The 16,163-nt window shown below is 43.9% G+C and overlaps 2 protein-coding genes across 2 annotated transcripts in view; both read right to left on the reverse strand.

Moving 5' to 3' along the window:
- The window catches only part of LOC110503477 (tumor necrosis factor receptor superfamily member 19L), a 166,124-nt gene that overhangs the window by 72,980 nt on the left and 76,981 nt on the right, over positions 1-16,163 (reverse strand). The window lies entirely within an intron of this gene.
- The window catches only part of LOC110503196 (rho guanine nucleotide exchange factor 17), a 107,335-nt gene that overhangs the window by 17,095 nt on the left and 74,077 nt on the right, over positions 1-16,163 (reverse strand). Inside the window, exons 3-6 of the mRNA XM_036961715.1 lie at positions 12,459-12,641; positions 6,921-7,037; positions 4,334-4,426; positions 3,462-3,647 (exon numbers count right to left, since the gene is read on the reverse strand). Coding sequence (XP_036817610.1) covers positions 3,462-3,647; positions 4,334-4,426; positions 6,921-7,037; positions 12,459-12,641 — 579 coding nt within the window. The remainder of the gene's footprint in view (positions 1-3,461; positions 3,648-4,333; positions 4,427-6,920; positions 7,038-12,458; positions 12,642-16,163) is intronic.

Here is a 16,163-nt window from a genome sequence, read left to right on the forward strand (position 1 = left end):
TGATCAGAGATGCAGCCAAGAGGCCCATGATCACTCTGGATGAACTGCAGAGATCTACAGCTGAGGTGGGAGACTCTGTCCATAGGACAACAATCAGTCGTATATTGCACAAATCTGGCCTTTTTGGAAGAGTGGCAAGAAGAAAGCCATTTCTTAAAGATATCCATAAAAAGTGTTGTTTAAAGTTTGCCACAAGCCACCTGGGAGACACACCAAACATGTGGAAGAAGGTGCTCTGGTCAGATGAAACCAAAATTGAACTTTTTGGCAACAATGCAAAACGTTATGTTTGGTGTAAAACGAACACAGCTGAACACACCATCCCCACTGTCAAACATGGTGGTGGCAGCCTCATGGTTTGGGCCTGCTTTTCTTCAGCAGGGACAGGGAAGATGGTTAAAATTGATGGGAAGATGGATGGAGCCAAATACAGGACCATTCTGGAAGAAAACCTGATGGAGTCTGCAAAAGACCTGAGACTGGGACGGAGATTTGTCTTCCAACAAGACAATGATCCAAAACATAAAGCAAAATCTACAATGGAATGGTTCAAAAATAAACATATCCAGGTGTTAGAATGGCCAAGTCAAAGTCCAGACCTGAATCCAATCGAGAATCTGTGGAAAGAACTGAAAACTGCTGTTCACAAATGCTCTCCATCCAACCTCACTGAGCTCGAGCTGTTTTGCAAGGAGGAATGGGAAAAAATTTCAGTCTCTCGATGTGCAAAACTGATAGAGACATACCCCAAGCGACTTACAGCTGTAATCGCAGCAAAAGGTGGCTCTACAAAGTATTAACTTAAGGGGGCTGAATCATTTTGCACGCCCAATTTTTCAGTTTTTGATTTGTTAAAAAAGTTTGAAATATCCAATAAATGTCGTTCCACTTCATGATTGTGTCCCACTTGTTGTTGATTCTTCACAAAAAAATACAGTTTTGCATCTTTATGTTTGAAGCCTGAAATGTGGCAAAAGGTCGCAAAGTTCAAGGGGGCCGAATACTTTCGCAAGGCACTGTATATATATATATATATATATATTCTGTTTTTAAATTAAATGTTTTAAATATCTATATATATATATACATATTCTGTTTTTAAATTAAATGTTTTAAATATATATCTATATATATACAGTGGGGCAAAAAAGTATTTAGTCAGCCACCAATTGTGCAAGTTCTCCCACTTAAAAAGATGAGAGAGGCCTGTAATTTTCATCATAGGTACACTTCAACTATGACAGACAAAATGAGGAAAAAAAATCCTGAAAATCACATTGTAGGATTTTCTATGAATTTATTTGCAAATTATGGTGGAAAAATAAGTATTTGGTCAATAACAAAAGTTTATCTCAATACTTTGTTATATACCCTTTTTTGGCAATGACAGAGGTCAAACGTTTTCTGTAAGTCTTCACAAGGTTTTCACACACCGTTGCTGGTATTTTGGCCCATTCCTCCATGCAGATCTCCTCTAGAGCAGTGATGTTTTGGGGTTGTTGCTGGGCAACACAGACTTTCAACTTCTTCCAAAGAGTTTCTATGGGGTTGAGATTTGGAGACTGGCTAGGCCACTCCAGGACCTTGAAATGCTTCTTACGAAGCCACTCCTTTGTTGCCCGGGCGGTGTGTTTAGGATCCTTGTCATGCTGAAAGACCCAGCCACGTTTCATCTTCATTGCCATTGCTGATGGAAGGAGGTTTTCACTCAAAATCTCACGATACATGGCCCCATTCATTCTTTACTTTACACGGATCAGTCGTCCTGGTCCCTTTGCAGAAAAACAGCCACAAAGCATGATTTTTCCACCCCCATGCTTCACAGTAGGTATGATGTTCTTTGGATGCAACTCAGCATTCTTTGTCCTCCAAACACGACGAGTTGAGTTTTTACCAAAAAGTTATATTTTGGTTTCATCTGACCATTTGACATTCTCCCAATCTTCTTCTGGATCATCCAAATGCTCTCTAGCAAACTTCAGACGGGCCTGGACATGTACTGGTTTAAGCAGGGGGACACGTCTTGCACTGCAGGATTTGAGTCCCTGGCGGCGTAGTGTGTTACTGATGGTAGGCTTTGTTACTTTGATCCCAGCTCTCTGCAGGTCATTCACTAGGTGGTGGTTCTGGGATTTTTGCTCACCGTTCTTGTGATCATTTTGACCCCACGGGGTGAGATCTTGCTTGGAGCCCCAGATCGAGGGAGATTATCAGTTGTCTTGTATGTCTTCCCTTTCCTAATAATTGCTCCCACAGTTGATTTCTTCAAACCAAGCTGCTTACCTACTGCAGATTCAGTCTTCCCAGTCTGGTGCAGGTCTACAATTTTGTTTCTGGTGTCCTTTGACAGCTCTTTGGTCTTGGCCATAGTGGAGTTTGGAGTGTGACTGTTTGAGGTTGTGGACAGGTGTCTTTTATGCTGATAACAAGTTCAAACAGGTGCCATTAATACAGGTAACGAGTGGAGGACAGAGGAGAAGTTACAGGTCTGTGAGAGCCAGAAATCTTGCTTGTTTGTAGGTGACCAAATACTTATTTTCCACCATAATTTGCTAATAAATTCATAAAAAATCCTACAATGTGATTTTCTGGATTTTTTTCCCTCATTTTGTCTTTCATAGTTGAAGTGTACCTATTGCCCATGTTAATCTTTTCTTTTTATTGGCCAGTCTGAGATATGGCTTTTTCTTTGCAACTCTGCCTAGAAGGCCAAAAACCTGGAGTCTCCTCTTCACTGTTGACATTGAGACTGGTGTTTTGCGGGTACTATTTAATGAAGCTGCCAGTTGAGGACTTGTGAGGCGTCTGTTTCTCAAACTAGACACTAATGTACTTGTCCTCTTGCTCAGTTGTGCACCGGGGCCTCTCACTCCTCTTTCTATTCTGGTTAGGGCCAGTTTGATCTGTTCTGTGAAGGGAGTAGTACACAGCGTTGTACGAGATCTTGGCAATTTCTCGCATTGAATGTCCTTCATTTCTCAAAACAAGAATAGACTGACAAGTTTCAGAAGAAAGTTAATTGTTTCTGGTCATTTTGAGCCTGTAATCGAACCCACAAATGCTGATGCTCCAGATACTCAAATAGTCTAATGAAGGCCAGTTTTATTGCTTCTTTTTCAGCACAAGAGTTTTCAGCTGTGCTAACATAATTGCAAAAGGGTTTTCTAATGATCAATTAGCCTTTTAAAATGATAAACTTGGATTAGCTAACACAACGTGCCATTGGAACACAGGAGTGATGGTTGCTGATAATGGGCCTATGTACGCCTATGTAGACATTCCCTAAAAACACTTTTTTAAATATGCAGTTTCCAGCTACAAGTCATTTACAATATTAACAATGTCTCTGATCAATTTGATGTTATTTTAATGTACAAAAAAAGTGCTTTTCTTTCTAAAAACAAGGACATTTCTAAGTGACCCTAAACTTTTGAACGGTAGTGTACATGTGAGTGTCCTACATCTCTGACGTGTTCCACGCCCTCGATGTGGGCTTCTATCTCCTGCATGACGCGTGTCTCCCTCTCCACCTCCTCCGCAGAGCGACGCCCCTTATTGATCTTCTCAGCCAATCGCTTGATGTCTCTCTGGGCGTCCAATAGCAACGGGTGGTCTGGATGTTCCTCAGGAGTGTGCTTCAACAGATCCTAGAGAACAGGGACACCACATTTTACTACCAAGTAAAAGGAAGCGCCACCTGTAAGAGAATACGCCTTCATATACAGTGGGGCAAAAAAGTATTTAGTCAGCCACCAATTGTGCAAGTTCTCCCACTTAAAAAGATGAGAGGCCTGTAATTTTCATCATAGGTACACTTCAACTATGACAGACAAAATGAGAAGAAAAAATCCAGAAAATCACATTGTAGGATTTTTGATGAATTTATTTGCAAATTATGGTGGAAAATAAAATGACTAAATACTTTTTTGCCCCACTGTATATACATGCTTATTTTCATCTTTCATACGCAGACCTTCAACACTTAATTGGTTGACATTGTGGAAATAGCTAGGCCAGGAGAAGCCTGAGTCTTGCCTAGGATTTACCCCAGTTAGGCAGAGGGAACCATGGGGATCCTGAACATCTTGGCTATGTACTGTTATAATCTCCACCCAGCACAGCCAGAAGAGGACTGGCCAACCCTCAGAGCCTGGTTCCTCTCTAGGTTTATTCCTAGGTTCCTGCCTTTCTAGGGAGTTTTTCCTAGCCACTGTGCTTCTACATCTGCATGGGCTGGGTTTCTGTACAGCACTTTGTGACACCTGCTGATGTAAAGGGCTTTATAAATACATTTGATTGATTGACTGAGTTCGGCAGAGTTGAGGGGACTCACCTTGACCAGCAGCTCATAACGGGGGATCCTCTGGACAGGCTTGATCATCAGATCACCCAGGGCCTGCTTCTCCTTGTTCTCACGCATACTGGTCTGTGTGTGTGTGTGTGGGGGGGGGGACAGAAAAGAGAGACAAGGTGAACGGGACAGAGTTCTAGTCAGACATAATCGGTCTGGTTTCTCCACAGACACTAGATGGCGGTATGGTTCCACATTCTGATCAGTCACCCTCCTGTGACCGTCTCACTGAAGAAGACCTGTGACTTTTTAAAAGTAATCTAGTCTGGTCAAAAGTCAACTATAGAGGGGATAAAAACAACAGATGGAGAAATAGGGACACACACACACACACACACACACACACTGAACACACATCCACATGTTTTGAGCTCAATGTCTCAGCTCTGCCAATGAGTAGCCATCTGACTAGTGAAGAACTGCCCCTCCCTACCTTCAGGCTATGCTCAAACACTACACCCCAACCTGAGCACTGCGTTCGGTCCCCTCTGGTCTCTTGGCCCTCCCACCCCTGCTAAATTACTCAAATGTAAATGATTCCCTTCAGCGGAACCTGTCTATCACACCTGTGTGTGTGTAATCCAAAATAACTGGGCCAGACTTCTCTACCTCAAGCCTGGTGTACACTGCACGATTTTGGACCCAATTAAACTGTCCTAGACAAGTTTAGAAGATCGGAGATAAAAATCTATGTCGTCGGCCTACTCGGGTCAGAGACGTAAGCCGAGGGGCTATCGATCCCGTCTTTGAGAAGTCCCAGGCATCCTGACCAGATATTTTCAAACATGTTTGATTTTATCGACACAAAATCTGCAATGCTCTTGTAGTGTGAACGTGCAACGACAAGTTTTGGGAAAAGTGATCAGCGACATGTAGACTAGAGAAGGACAGATGACTCGTACTAGAATGAATATGTAGACTAGAGAAGGACAGATGACTAGTACTAGAATGCGTTTGTACTTGCCTTTAACCAAAGCGTCAAAATTGTTAGAGCTCTGAAGTTCATAGGCAATATTATTCAATTCAAACTGTTGGCTAGATATTTCAACACTGTATGACAAAGCGTGAGTGTCTGACTGGAAAAGTTTATGAGGCTGCTTTGAGCCACAGCTCGTTCCAGCTAATGTAATTACATCATCGCTGTATCACATCATTGTTTTAGTGAGACAGCGTGGTATATGGAGAATCCTCACGACCACGCGAAGAACGTTGCAGTGTGTGACCTCCCGTCTGTGCCACATGGTTTAGTGCGAGCGTCACTACGTTGCCAAGACAACAAGCTACAGGAAAGACGGTTGTTTAATGTGAGAGGCTCAGCCATGTTAGGATTTTGAAAGTCCTGTAGTGTTCGCCCGGCATCAGGGGATGAGTGATCGAGTGTCTCTTTCTAAAGAAAACCTCCTGAGAGAACTGCCATAGGAAGAGCAACAGGGACAGGATGTGCGCACACACACACACACACACACACACACACACACCCACTTAGAGACAAGTCCATGTATCACACTCATCTACACAAACACACTCATATCAACAGCAGACATAGACTACCGTTCAAAAGTTTGGGGTCACTTAGAAATGTCCTTGTTTTTAAAAGAAAAGCTCATTTTTTGTCCATTAAAATAACATCAAATTGATCAGAAATACAGTGTAGACATTGTTAATGTTGTAAATTACTATTGTAGCTGGAAACGGCTGGCTGTTTTTATGGAAAATCTACACAGGCATTATTAGCAACCATCACTCCTGTGTTCCAATGGCACGTTGTGTTAGCTAATCCAAGTTTATCATTTTAAAAAGGCTAATTGATCATTAGAAAACCCTTTTGCAATTATGTTAGCACAGCTGAAAACTGTTGTGCTGCTTAAAGAAGCAATAAAACTGGCCTTCATTAGACTAGTTGAGTATCTGGAGCATCAGCATTTGTGGGTTCGATTACAGGCTCAAAATGACCAGAAACAATTAACTTTCTTCTGAAACTCATCAGTCTATTCTTGTTTTGAGAAATGAAGGCTATTCCTTGCAATAAATTCCCAAGAAACTGAAGATCTCGTACAACGTTGTGTACTGGACGGCACTTAATTGGAGCCAATTTCCTTGTACAACAGGACAATGACCCAAAGCACAGCTCCAAACTATGCAAGAACTATTTAGGGAGGAAGCAGTCAGCTGGTATTCTGTCTATAATGGAGCGGCCAGCACAGTCACCGGATCTCAACCCTATTGAGCTGTTGTGGGAGCAGCTTGACCGTATGGTACGTAAGAAGTGCCCATCAAGCCAATCCAACTTGTGGGAGGTACTTCAGGAAGCATGGGGTGAAATCTCTTCAGATTACATCAACAAATTGACAACTAGAACTCCAAAGGTCTGCAAGGCTGTAATTGCAAGATTCTTTGACGAAAGCAAAGTTTGAAGGACACAATTATTATTTAAATAAAAATCCTTATTTATAACCTTGTCAACGTCTTGACTACGTTTCCTCCTCATTTTGCAACTCGTTTTTTCCAAGGAAAACAAGGGCATTTCTAAGTGACCCTAAACTTTTGAACGGTGGTGTCGGTAACTCACCTCCAGGAACTTGAGGAATGCCGGCTTGGCCTCCTTTGCGATCCTCACGGCGTCTTTGGCGTTCAGAAAGTTATCGATGTATGCTGAATAAATATTAGCAAGAATCTCTTTGGAGAACTGTGTAGAAGAGAGAAAGATAGAGAGGAGAGAGAAAGTTAACAAGCATACTCCCTTAAAAGACTTTTGCTTGAAAAACAAGAAAAAAAAAGTGGCAATATTACTGTTTGTCCCTTTAGAGACACCGTAGCAACAACATATCACCTGAAATAGTCTGAATTAATCTGAGATAAATCAAGAAATCTGTCATTAATTTTGTCGTTTTTGTAGAGTAGGTCTTAGTTAGATATAAAATTGTGTGACTAAGACGTTTGGTGCAGTATTTCTCAAGCGAAAAAAATTGCAAGAAAACTAGTCGTCTCTTGTTGAATGATAACAAACACTTCATTAAAGAAGCCCGTCCATAGTTTCCACTCTGACTAGGAGTAGTACTGTTGACCAATCACTGAAAAAGCGCGTGGAAGAAAAAAAACTACCGAACACTAAAACAAACAAAAACATCAAACTTTCATCATAATATATGCGCGGACCTGTTCGAAGCATGCGACAGGCTATAAACTGACACTGAAGGAGGGTGAATCTTGCCCGGCAACAAGTGGTTGGTGAGCCTGGCTCTGGCTGGGATTGGCCAACATGGTGATACATAGGAAGCCTCCCTCCAGGCTTAAAAACCAAAGTAAAAAGGGCATGCCTCAATTGGGGGAAAGGGCATTCCTCAATTGGGGGAAAGGGGCATTCCTCAATTGGGGGAAAGGGGCATTCCTCAATTGGGGGAAAGGGGCATTCCTCAATTGGGGGAAAGGGGGCATTCCTCCGTGGGGGAAAGGGGGCATTCCTCCGTGGGGAAAAGGGGCATTCCTCCGTGGGGAAAAGGGGCATTCCTCCGTGGGGAAAAGGGGCATTCCTCCGTGGGGGAAAGGGGCATTCCTCCGTGGGGGAAAGGGGCATTCCTCCGTGGGGGAAAGGGGCATTCCTCCGTATGGAAAAGGGGCATCCTCCGTGGGGAAAGAGACAAACACACACATCCACAGGACGTGTTGCACAACACACATTATGGCATGCTCCCCACACTGACACACACTGTGACTCACTCTGACCTGCCTTTCTTCTACACAATGGAGATGAGTGAGGAGGAGAGACAGAAATGAGAGGGGGGAAAGGAAATGAAGAGACAGACAGAGAGAGAGAGACACAGACACAATAAAGAGAGACAGAGAGAGACACAGGCAGAGGGAGAAAGACACAGAGAGAGACAGAGACAGAGACACAGACACAATAAAGAGAGACAGAGACAGACAGAGAGAGAGAGAGAGAGAGAGAGAGACAGAGAGACAGAGAGACAGAGACAGAGAGACAGACAGACAGACAGACAGACAGACAGACAGAAATGCAGGGTATGGTTTAATGGTAACACAGAAATAGGCATTATGACCACTCGTGAAAAGAGCTACCCTCTCCATTATCCCACTCTCCCATCATCCCTCTCTCCATCTGTAAGGAGTGATAGCAGGATGGAGAAAGGCTGCTCTATCGTTCAAAGTGTGATAAATCAGGTGCTGTACACCGTCAGGAGGCCAGTGGCACCTTAATTGGGGAGGACAGGCTCATAGTAACGGCTGAAATGGAATGAATGGAATGGCACCGAGCACATGGTTTACAGGACAGATGGTTTCCATGTGTTTGATACCATTCCATTCACTGCCTTTCTGACGTTATTACGAGCCTGTCCTCCCCTCAGCAGTCCCCTGTGCTGTACACCTACGCAGTCACCTGTCTCCCCCCTCTCTCCATCCTGGTGACATCACCAAGAAGCTATTTTAGTTTTTTTTTTAAATGTCCATTTTAATTTAAAACAAATCACAGTGTGGTACTTTATTGTTACCCAGAAATGATTTGATATTTAGATTAAAACAGCTACATAGGATCTTTAAGTGGCAAATGTTATAAAAAGCACAAATGTCTCTCGCTCTCCTTCATCAATCTGGAATGAACTGCTCAGACTTTCAAACATTACATCCCAAAGCTCCCGTCCACAAACACACTATATTCACAACCTAGATGAACCCACGGTGGAGTCTGGACAGGTGGAACTGAACAGCACGTAAACAGAACGTCTGGGAACACAAGGCTGGCCCTAACTGGCAGGCCAACTCTCTGACACACCCTCCCTGGTTCTACAGTATAATCCCTGTCCTTTAGACTCTCTAATAATAATAATAATAATAATAATAATAATAATAATAATAATAATACTACTACTACTATAGGCCATTTGGCAGACACTTTTATCCAAAGCCACTTAAAGTCATACGTGCATTAATGTTATGGTTCCAGGAATGGATCCCACTATCCTGGGTCTACCAACTATACATGATGTTACTGTTGGCTGTCTGTCAAAGGAGAGAGCAAGACTGCAGGGTCCCACATAGGTTCAGAATGTGCTAGTACACGGGGTCAAGGCCAGTTCAGGGCCACTGAGACAGATGTGTTTTGACAGGGTATCACCACAGGAGGCTGAACTGTAGAAGGGGAGAAGGGCTGAGGGGTGAGAGAGAGAGGGGGGGGGGGGGGGTGAAAAGGAATGGTGAGGGGGTGAGAGAGAGAAGGGTGAAGAGGGTGAGAGAGTGAGGGGTGAGAGAGAGGTGAATGGGGGGTGACAGTTCAGAGAGGTCAAGGGATTACTACTCGCTACATTCTGACTGCATTTCACTAGCATGGGCTAACAATGCTATAGATTCTGATTGCATTTCACTAGCATGGGCTAACAAAGCTACACAGTCTGACTGCATTTCACTAGCATGAGCTAACAAAGCTACACAGTCTGACTGCATTTCACTAGCATGGGCTAACAACGCTATAGATTCTGATTGCATTTCACTAGCATGGGCTAACAAAGCTACACAGTCTGAATGCATTTCACTAGCATGGGCTAACAACGCTATAGATTCTGATTGCATTTCACTAGCATGGGCTAACAAAGCTACACAGTCTGAATGCATTTCACTAGCATGGGCTAACAACGCTATAGATTCTGATTGCATTTCACTAGCATGGGCTAACAAAGCTACACAATCTGACTGTATAGGCTAGTGATGCTACACTGGTTAGGATAAAGGCTTCAGCATGCTTCAGTTTGGCTGGCGCCTAGCCGAGTTACCAAGTGAGTGTGCTCGCATACTCCCTTAAAAGAACCAGTACTGTTTGTCAACTTTGAGACGCCGTAGCCAGTATACACTCTCCTCAAAATAGTCTTAAGATAACTCAAGAAATCTGTCATTCATGTTGTCATTTTTGCCAAGGAGATCTTAAATCACACATTTTGTTTTATATCTAACTAAAATGTTTGGCACAGTACTTCTTAATTAAAACATTAGCATGTCTCGTTGAATGACAACATAGGCTTTATTGAAGAATCCCTACTGTTGACCAATCACAGACGAAAGGGCGGAGACTTCGGCTTGCCTTTTTTGGTGTGCCTGGACAGTCGGTCCAAACTAACAAAAACCAACAAAATGATGCCATAATATACTTCCAAACTCGTCCGAAACATTTCTGCAGGGAAGCACGCGGACGCTGTAAGTCTCTCTGCCCCCAGAGGGGGAGGCGGAGGCCTTTGTTCTTTTGGCTTTGGAGGTTTGTGTGTGTAGGGTTTGATTTGTGTTTAGACTGGGAGGTGTGTGTGTGTTGAGGTGAACCAGAGGGCTATCAGCAGAGAGTTAACATGGACCAGGAGAGGAGACAGGGGGTTAACATGGACCAGGAGACGAGACAGGGGGTTAACATGGACCAGGAGAGGAGACAGGGGGTTAACATGGACCGGGAGAGGAGACAGGGGGTTAACATGGACCGGGAGAGGAGACAGGGGGTTAACATGGACCGGGAGAGGAGACAGGGGGTTAACATGGACCGGGAGAGGAGACAGGGGGTTAACATGGACCAGGAGAGGAGACAGGGGGTTAACATGGACCAGGAGAGGAGATAGGGGGTTAACATGGACCGGGAGAGGAAACAGGGGGTTAACATGGACCAGGAGCAGGGGGTTAACATGGACCATGAACCACAGTCACAAGAGGCCTTCAGTGCTCCGAGTTAGAAAATGCTGACCAATGTACTCTGCAACAAAACATTACTGCTTAAATAGATCTGCAACACCAGCAAGACAGCATTTAGAGAAACACGCATCTATCATAGAAATACAACAGGTAGAAAATACATTGTCCACAGGGTTTTTCCCCAGAGGTGGAAGTAGATGTCATCTATTACCCAAGCACCCACACATTGTGTTTATAGCCTAGGTAGAACTACAGATATAATCCCTATTCATTTCATATAGCCTCTCTGTGGGCATAGTAAATATATCATATCCCTGTTAATATGCATTACCTTGTAATGTGGCATAAACACAACCAGTCACTATGTTTTCATCTGATTGTCAATCACTTCAAAAAGGCTCTCCTGTAGGCTAGCCACGCACGTCGGTCCACTCACAAACATCATCCAGACAGTGACTTGATGACGAGAAAGACACCTGTTCTAAACCACCTGTGTGTATGTAATGGTATTCTGTGATTGGCACTAGGCTTATACTAAACTGCTGTCCGAGCGCGTCTTGGTCTCGACCACTCATCTCTGACCTTGTCTGTGTGCGTCTTGGTCTCGACCACTCATCTCTGACCTTGTCCGCGTGCGTCTCGACCACTCATCTCTGACCTTGTCCGCGTGCGTCTCGACCACTCATCTCTGACCTTGTACGCGTGCGTCTCGACCACTCATCTCTGACCTTGTCCGCGTGCGTCTCGACCACTCATCTCTGACCTTGTCCGCGTGCGTCTCGACCACTCATCTCTGACCTTGTCCCAGCGCGTCTTGGTCTCGACCACTCATCTCTGACCTTGTCCGCGTGCGTCTCGACCACTCATCTCTGACCTTGTCCCAGCGCGTCTAGGTCTCAACCACTCATCTCTGACCTTGTCCGCGTGCGTCTCGACCACTCATCTCTGACCTTGTCCCAGCGCGTCTTGGTCTCGACCACTCATCTCTGACCTTGTCCCAGCACGTCTTGGTCTCGACCACTCATCTCTGACCTTGTCCCAGCGCGTCTTGGTCTCGACCACTCATCTCTAACCTTGTCCGCGTGCGTCTCGACCACTCATCTCTGACCTTGTCCGCGTGCGTCTCGACCACTCATCTCTGACCTTGTCCGCGTGCGTCTCGACCACTCATCTCTGACCTTGTCCGCGTGCGTCTCGACCACTCATCTCTGACCTTGTCCGCGTGCGTCTCGACCACTCATCTCTGACCTTGTCCGCGTGCTGTGTTGTAACAGCTTCCAGTTTTCTTGGCATTTTGTGTCAACTAGGATAGGCTCAGGTTCTACCCCTACTATTTAATTCACCGGGACGCCGTACCGGACCCTACCGACTTACTTTCACCCGTGGTTTCTCCATTATTCACAGTGATTGGATGGAGGGAGGTACTTACCGATTGGATAAGCAACTGGCCCACGGTCTGTCTGTCGTGCCATTGGCTAATGCAGCCGGTGACCTGTTCCAGGAAGTGCTCATGGTGCTCCAGGATCTCTGGAATCTGATAGAACATCTCATCCACCAATGAGGGATCAACTAGGGAGCCACTGTCTGGCTGTTTCAGAGGCCGCATATAGCCCTACACATAGAGAGGAGAGGAGAGGAGAGGAGAGGAGAGGAGAGGAGAGGAGAGGAGAGGAGAGGAGAGGAGAGGGAGACAGAGAGAGAGACAGAGAGAGAGAGAGAGACAGCGAGAGAGAGGGGGAGGTAGAGAGCTTGAGTTAAAAAAACAGCCTTTATTGTACATCAGGAAAAGAGTCATGAGGTTGAGTCCTATGTGAGAGAGTGTGTGTGTGTGTGTGTGTTTCAGTCATCGGCCCACAGTATCTACTAGCGATTGGAAAAAAATTGGTAGTAACATATCAGGATATTATTTTTGACAATATATCGTATCGATAATAATGGCAATATTATTTTTTTTAACTAGTATGCTGTACCTAAGGCTGTTGTGTTGCCGCACCGGCAGTCATGAGTCATGACCACAGTAGAATTCCACATGATCGGTGAGTCATGGTAATCTCCTCTTATGCACTCTGGACATGCTTTGGTAGTACCCAACTTGCTAACTACCATCAGGTCCTAATGGCCTGGTACTCAGGGCTCTATTGTCCCTCCATCAGGTCCTAATGGCCTGGTACTCAGGGCTCTATTGTCCCTCCATCAGGTCCTAATGGCCTGGTACTCAGGGCTCTATTCTCCCTCCATCAGGTCCTAATGGCCTGGTACTCAGGGCTCTATTGTCCCTCCATCAGGTCCTAATGGCCTGGTACTCAGGGCTCTATTGTCCCTCCATCAGGTCCTAATGGCCTGGTACTCAGGGCTCTATTGTCCCTCCATCAGGTCCTAATGGCCTGGTACTCAGGGCTCTATTGTTCCCCCATCAGGTCCTAATGGACTGGTACTCAGGGCTCTATTGTCCCTCCATCAGGTCCTAATGGCCTGGTACTCAGGGCTCTATTGTTCGTCCATCAGGTCCTAATGGCCTGGTACTCAGGGCTCTATTGTTCCCCCATCAGGTCCTAATGGACTGGTACTCAGGGCTCTATTGTCCCTCCATCAGGTCCTAATGGCCTGGTACTCAGGGCTCTATTGTTCGTCCATCAGGTCCTAATGGACTGGTACTCAGGGCTCTATTGTCCCTCCATCAGTTCCTAATGGCCTGGTACTCAGGGCTCTATTGTCCCTCCATCAGGTCCTAATGGCCTGGTACTCAGGGCTCTATTGTTCCCCCATCAGGTGCTAATGGACTGGTACTCAGGGCTCTATTGTCCCTCCATCAGGTGCTAATGTCCTGGTACTCAGGCCTCTATTGTCCCTCCATCAGGTGCTAATGTCCTGGTACTCAGGCCTCTATTGTCCCTCCATCAGGTCCTCTATTGTTCCTCTAATCACTCTGACATCAATGCAAATGCTGTTCTAAAATCTAAAATCACATCAAAACACTCATCATCAAAACAGTATCCTGCTTTTAAAACTCACCTCACTGTGATGATCAATTTGAAGAAAGAAGTTCAACAGCAGGTTGAAACAGAGGGGAAAACATGGTCGTAGTGGATGTTGTTTCAAAGCCCAACATACGGAAATGGACAGCGCTTTCTAAGGTGATGATTCATTCAAAACACCCACAACCATATTAGAGCTGAAGCATCAGCATAGGCCTGTATATGAGCCCTAGCTTGGGGAAAAAACTGAATTAAAATGAAGATTGTTCTGTTATACAATACATAGCCCACCACGTATTACACATGGAAGACACACATGAAACAAAACTGATTTAAGATATCTTTGGTACATCCTCGGGTCTAGTCTATACTCCAGACTTTATTGTTATGCATACTGGATGGACTGGTTACCTTATGCTACGCTACGCTACAAAATGTCTTTCCTCCAATATGGTATGGTGAGGTCCCTCAGTATGGTGATAATATGGTATGGTGATAATATGGTATGGAGATAATATGGTATGGTGGTAATATGGTATGGTGATAATATGGTTTGGAGATAATATGGTATGGTGATAATATGGTATGGTGATAATATGGTATGGTGAGGTCCCTCAGTATGGTGATAATATGGTATGGTGATAATATGGTATAGTGAGGTCTCTCAGTATGGTGATAATATGGTATGGTGGTAATATGGTATGGTGATAATAAGGTATGGTGATAATATGGTATGGTGATAATATGGTATGGTGATAATATGGTATGGAGATAATATGGTATGGTGATAATATGGTATGGTGAGGTCCCTCAGTATGGTGGTAATATGGTATGGTGATAATATGGTATGGTGGTAATATGGTAGAGTGATAATATGGTATGGTGATAATATGGTATGGTGAGGTCTCTCAGTATGGTGATAATATGGTATGGTGGTAATATGGTATGGTGATAATATGGTAGAGTGATAATATGGTATGGTGATAATATGGTATGGTCATAATATGGTATGGTGATAATATGGTATGGTGAGGTCTCTCAGGATGGTGATAATATGGTATGGTGATAATATGGTATGGTGATAATATGGTATGGTCATAATATGGTATGGTGATAATATGGTATGGTAAGGTCTCTCAGGATGGTGATAATATGGCATGGTGGTAATATGGTATGGTGGTAATATGGTATGGTGGTAATATGGTATGGTGATAATATGGTATGGTGATAATATGGTATGGTGAGGTCCCTCAGTATGGTGATAATATGGTATGGTGATAATATGGTATGGTGAGGTCTCTCAGTATGGTGATAATATGGTATGGTGATAATATGGTATGGTGATAATATGGTATGGTGATAATATGGTATGGTCATAATATGGTATGGTGATAATATGGTATGTTGAGGTCTCTCAGGATGGTGATAATATGGCATGGTGGTAATATGGTATGGTGGTAATATGGTATGGTGGTAATATGGTATGGTATGGTGATAATATGGTATGGTGATAATATGGTATGGTGGTAATATGGTATGGTGATAATATGGTATGGTGATAATATGGTATGGTGAGGTCTCTCAGTATGGTGATAATATGGCATGGTGGTAATATGGTATGGTGGTAATATGGTATGGTGGTAATATGGTATGGTCTCTCAGTATGGTGATAATATGGTATGGTGGTAATATGGTATGGTGGTAATATGGTATGGTGATAATATGGTATGGTGGTAATATGGTATGGTGGTAATATGGTAGAGTGATAATATGGTATGGTGATAATATGGTATGGTGATAATATGGTATGGTAAGGTCTCTCAGGATGGTGATAAAATGGCATGGTGGTAATATGGTATGGTGGTAATGTGGTATGGTGGTAATATGGTATGGTGATAATATGGTATGGTGATAATATGGTATGGTGAGGTCCCTCAGTATGGTGATAATATGGTATGGTGATAATATGGTATGGTGATAATATGGTATGGTGATAATATGGTATGGTGATAATATGGTATGGTGATAATATGGTATGGTCATAATATGGTATGGTGATAATATGGTATGTTGAGGTCTCTCAGGATGGTGATAATATGGCATGGTGGTAATATGGTATGGTGGTAATATGGTATGGTGGTAATATGGTATGGTATGGT

The sequence above is a fragment of the Oncorhynchus mykiss genome, chromosome 24 (genome assembly GCF_013265735.2).
Source record: "Oncorhynchus mykiss isolate Arlee chromosome 24, USDA_OmykA_1.1, whole genome shotgun sequence".
Classification (NCBI taxonomy): domain Eukaryota; kingdom Metazoa; phylum Chordata; class Actinopteri; order Salmoniformes; family Salmonidae; genus Oncorhynchus; species Oncorhynchus mykiss.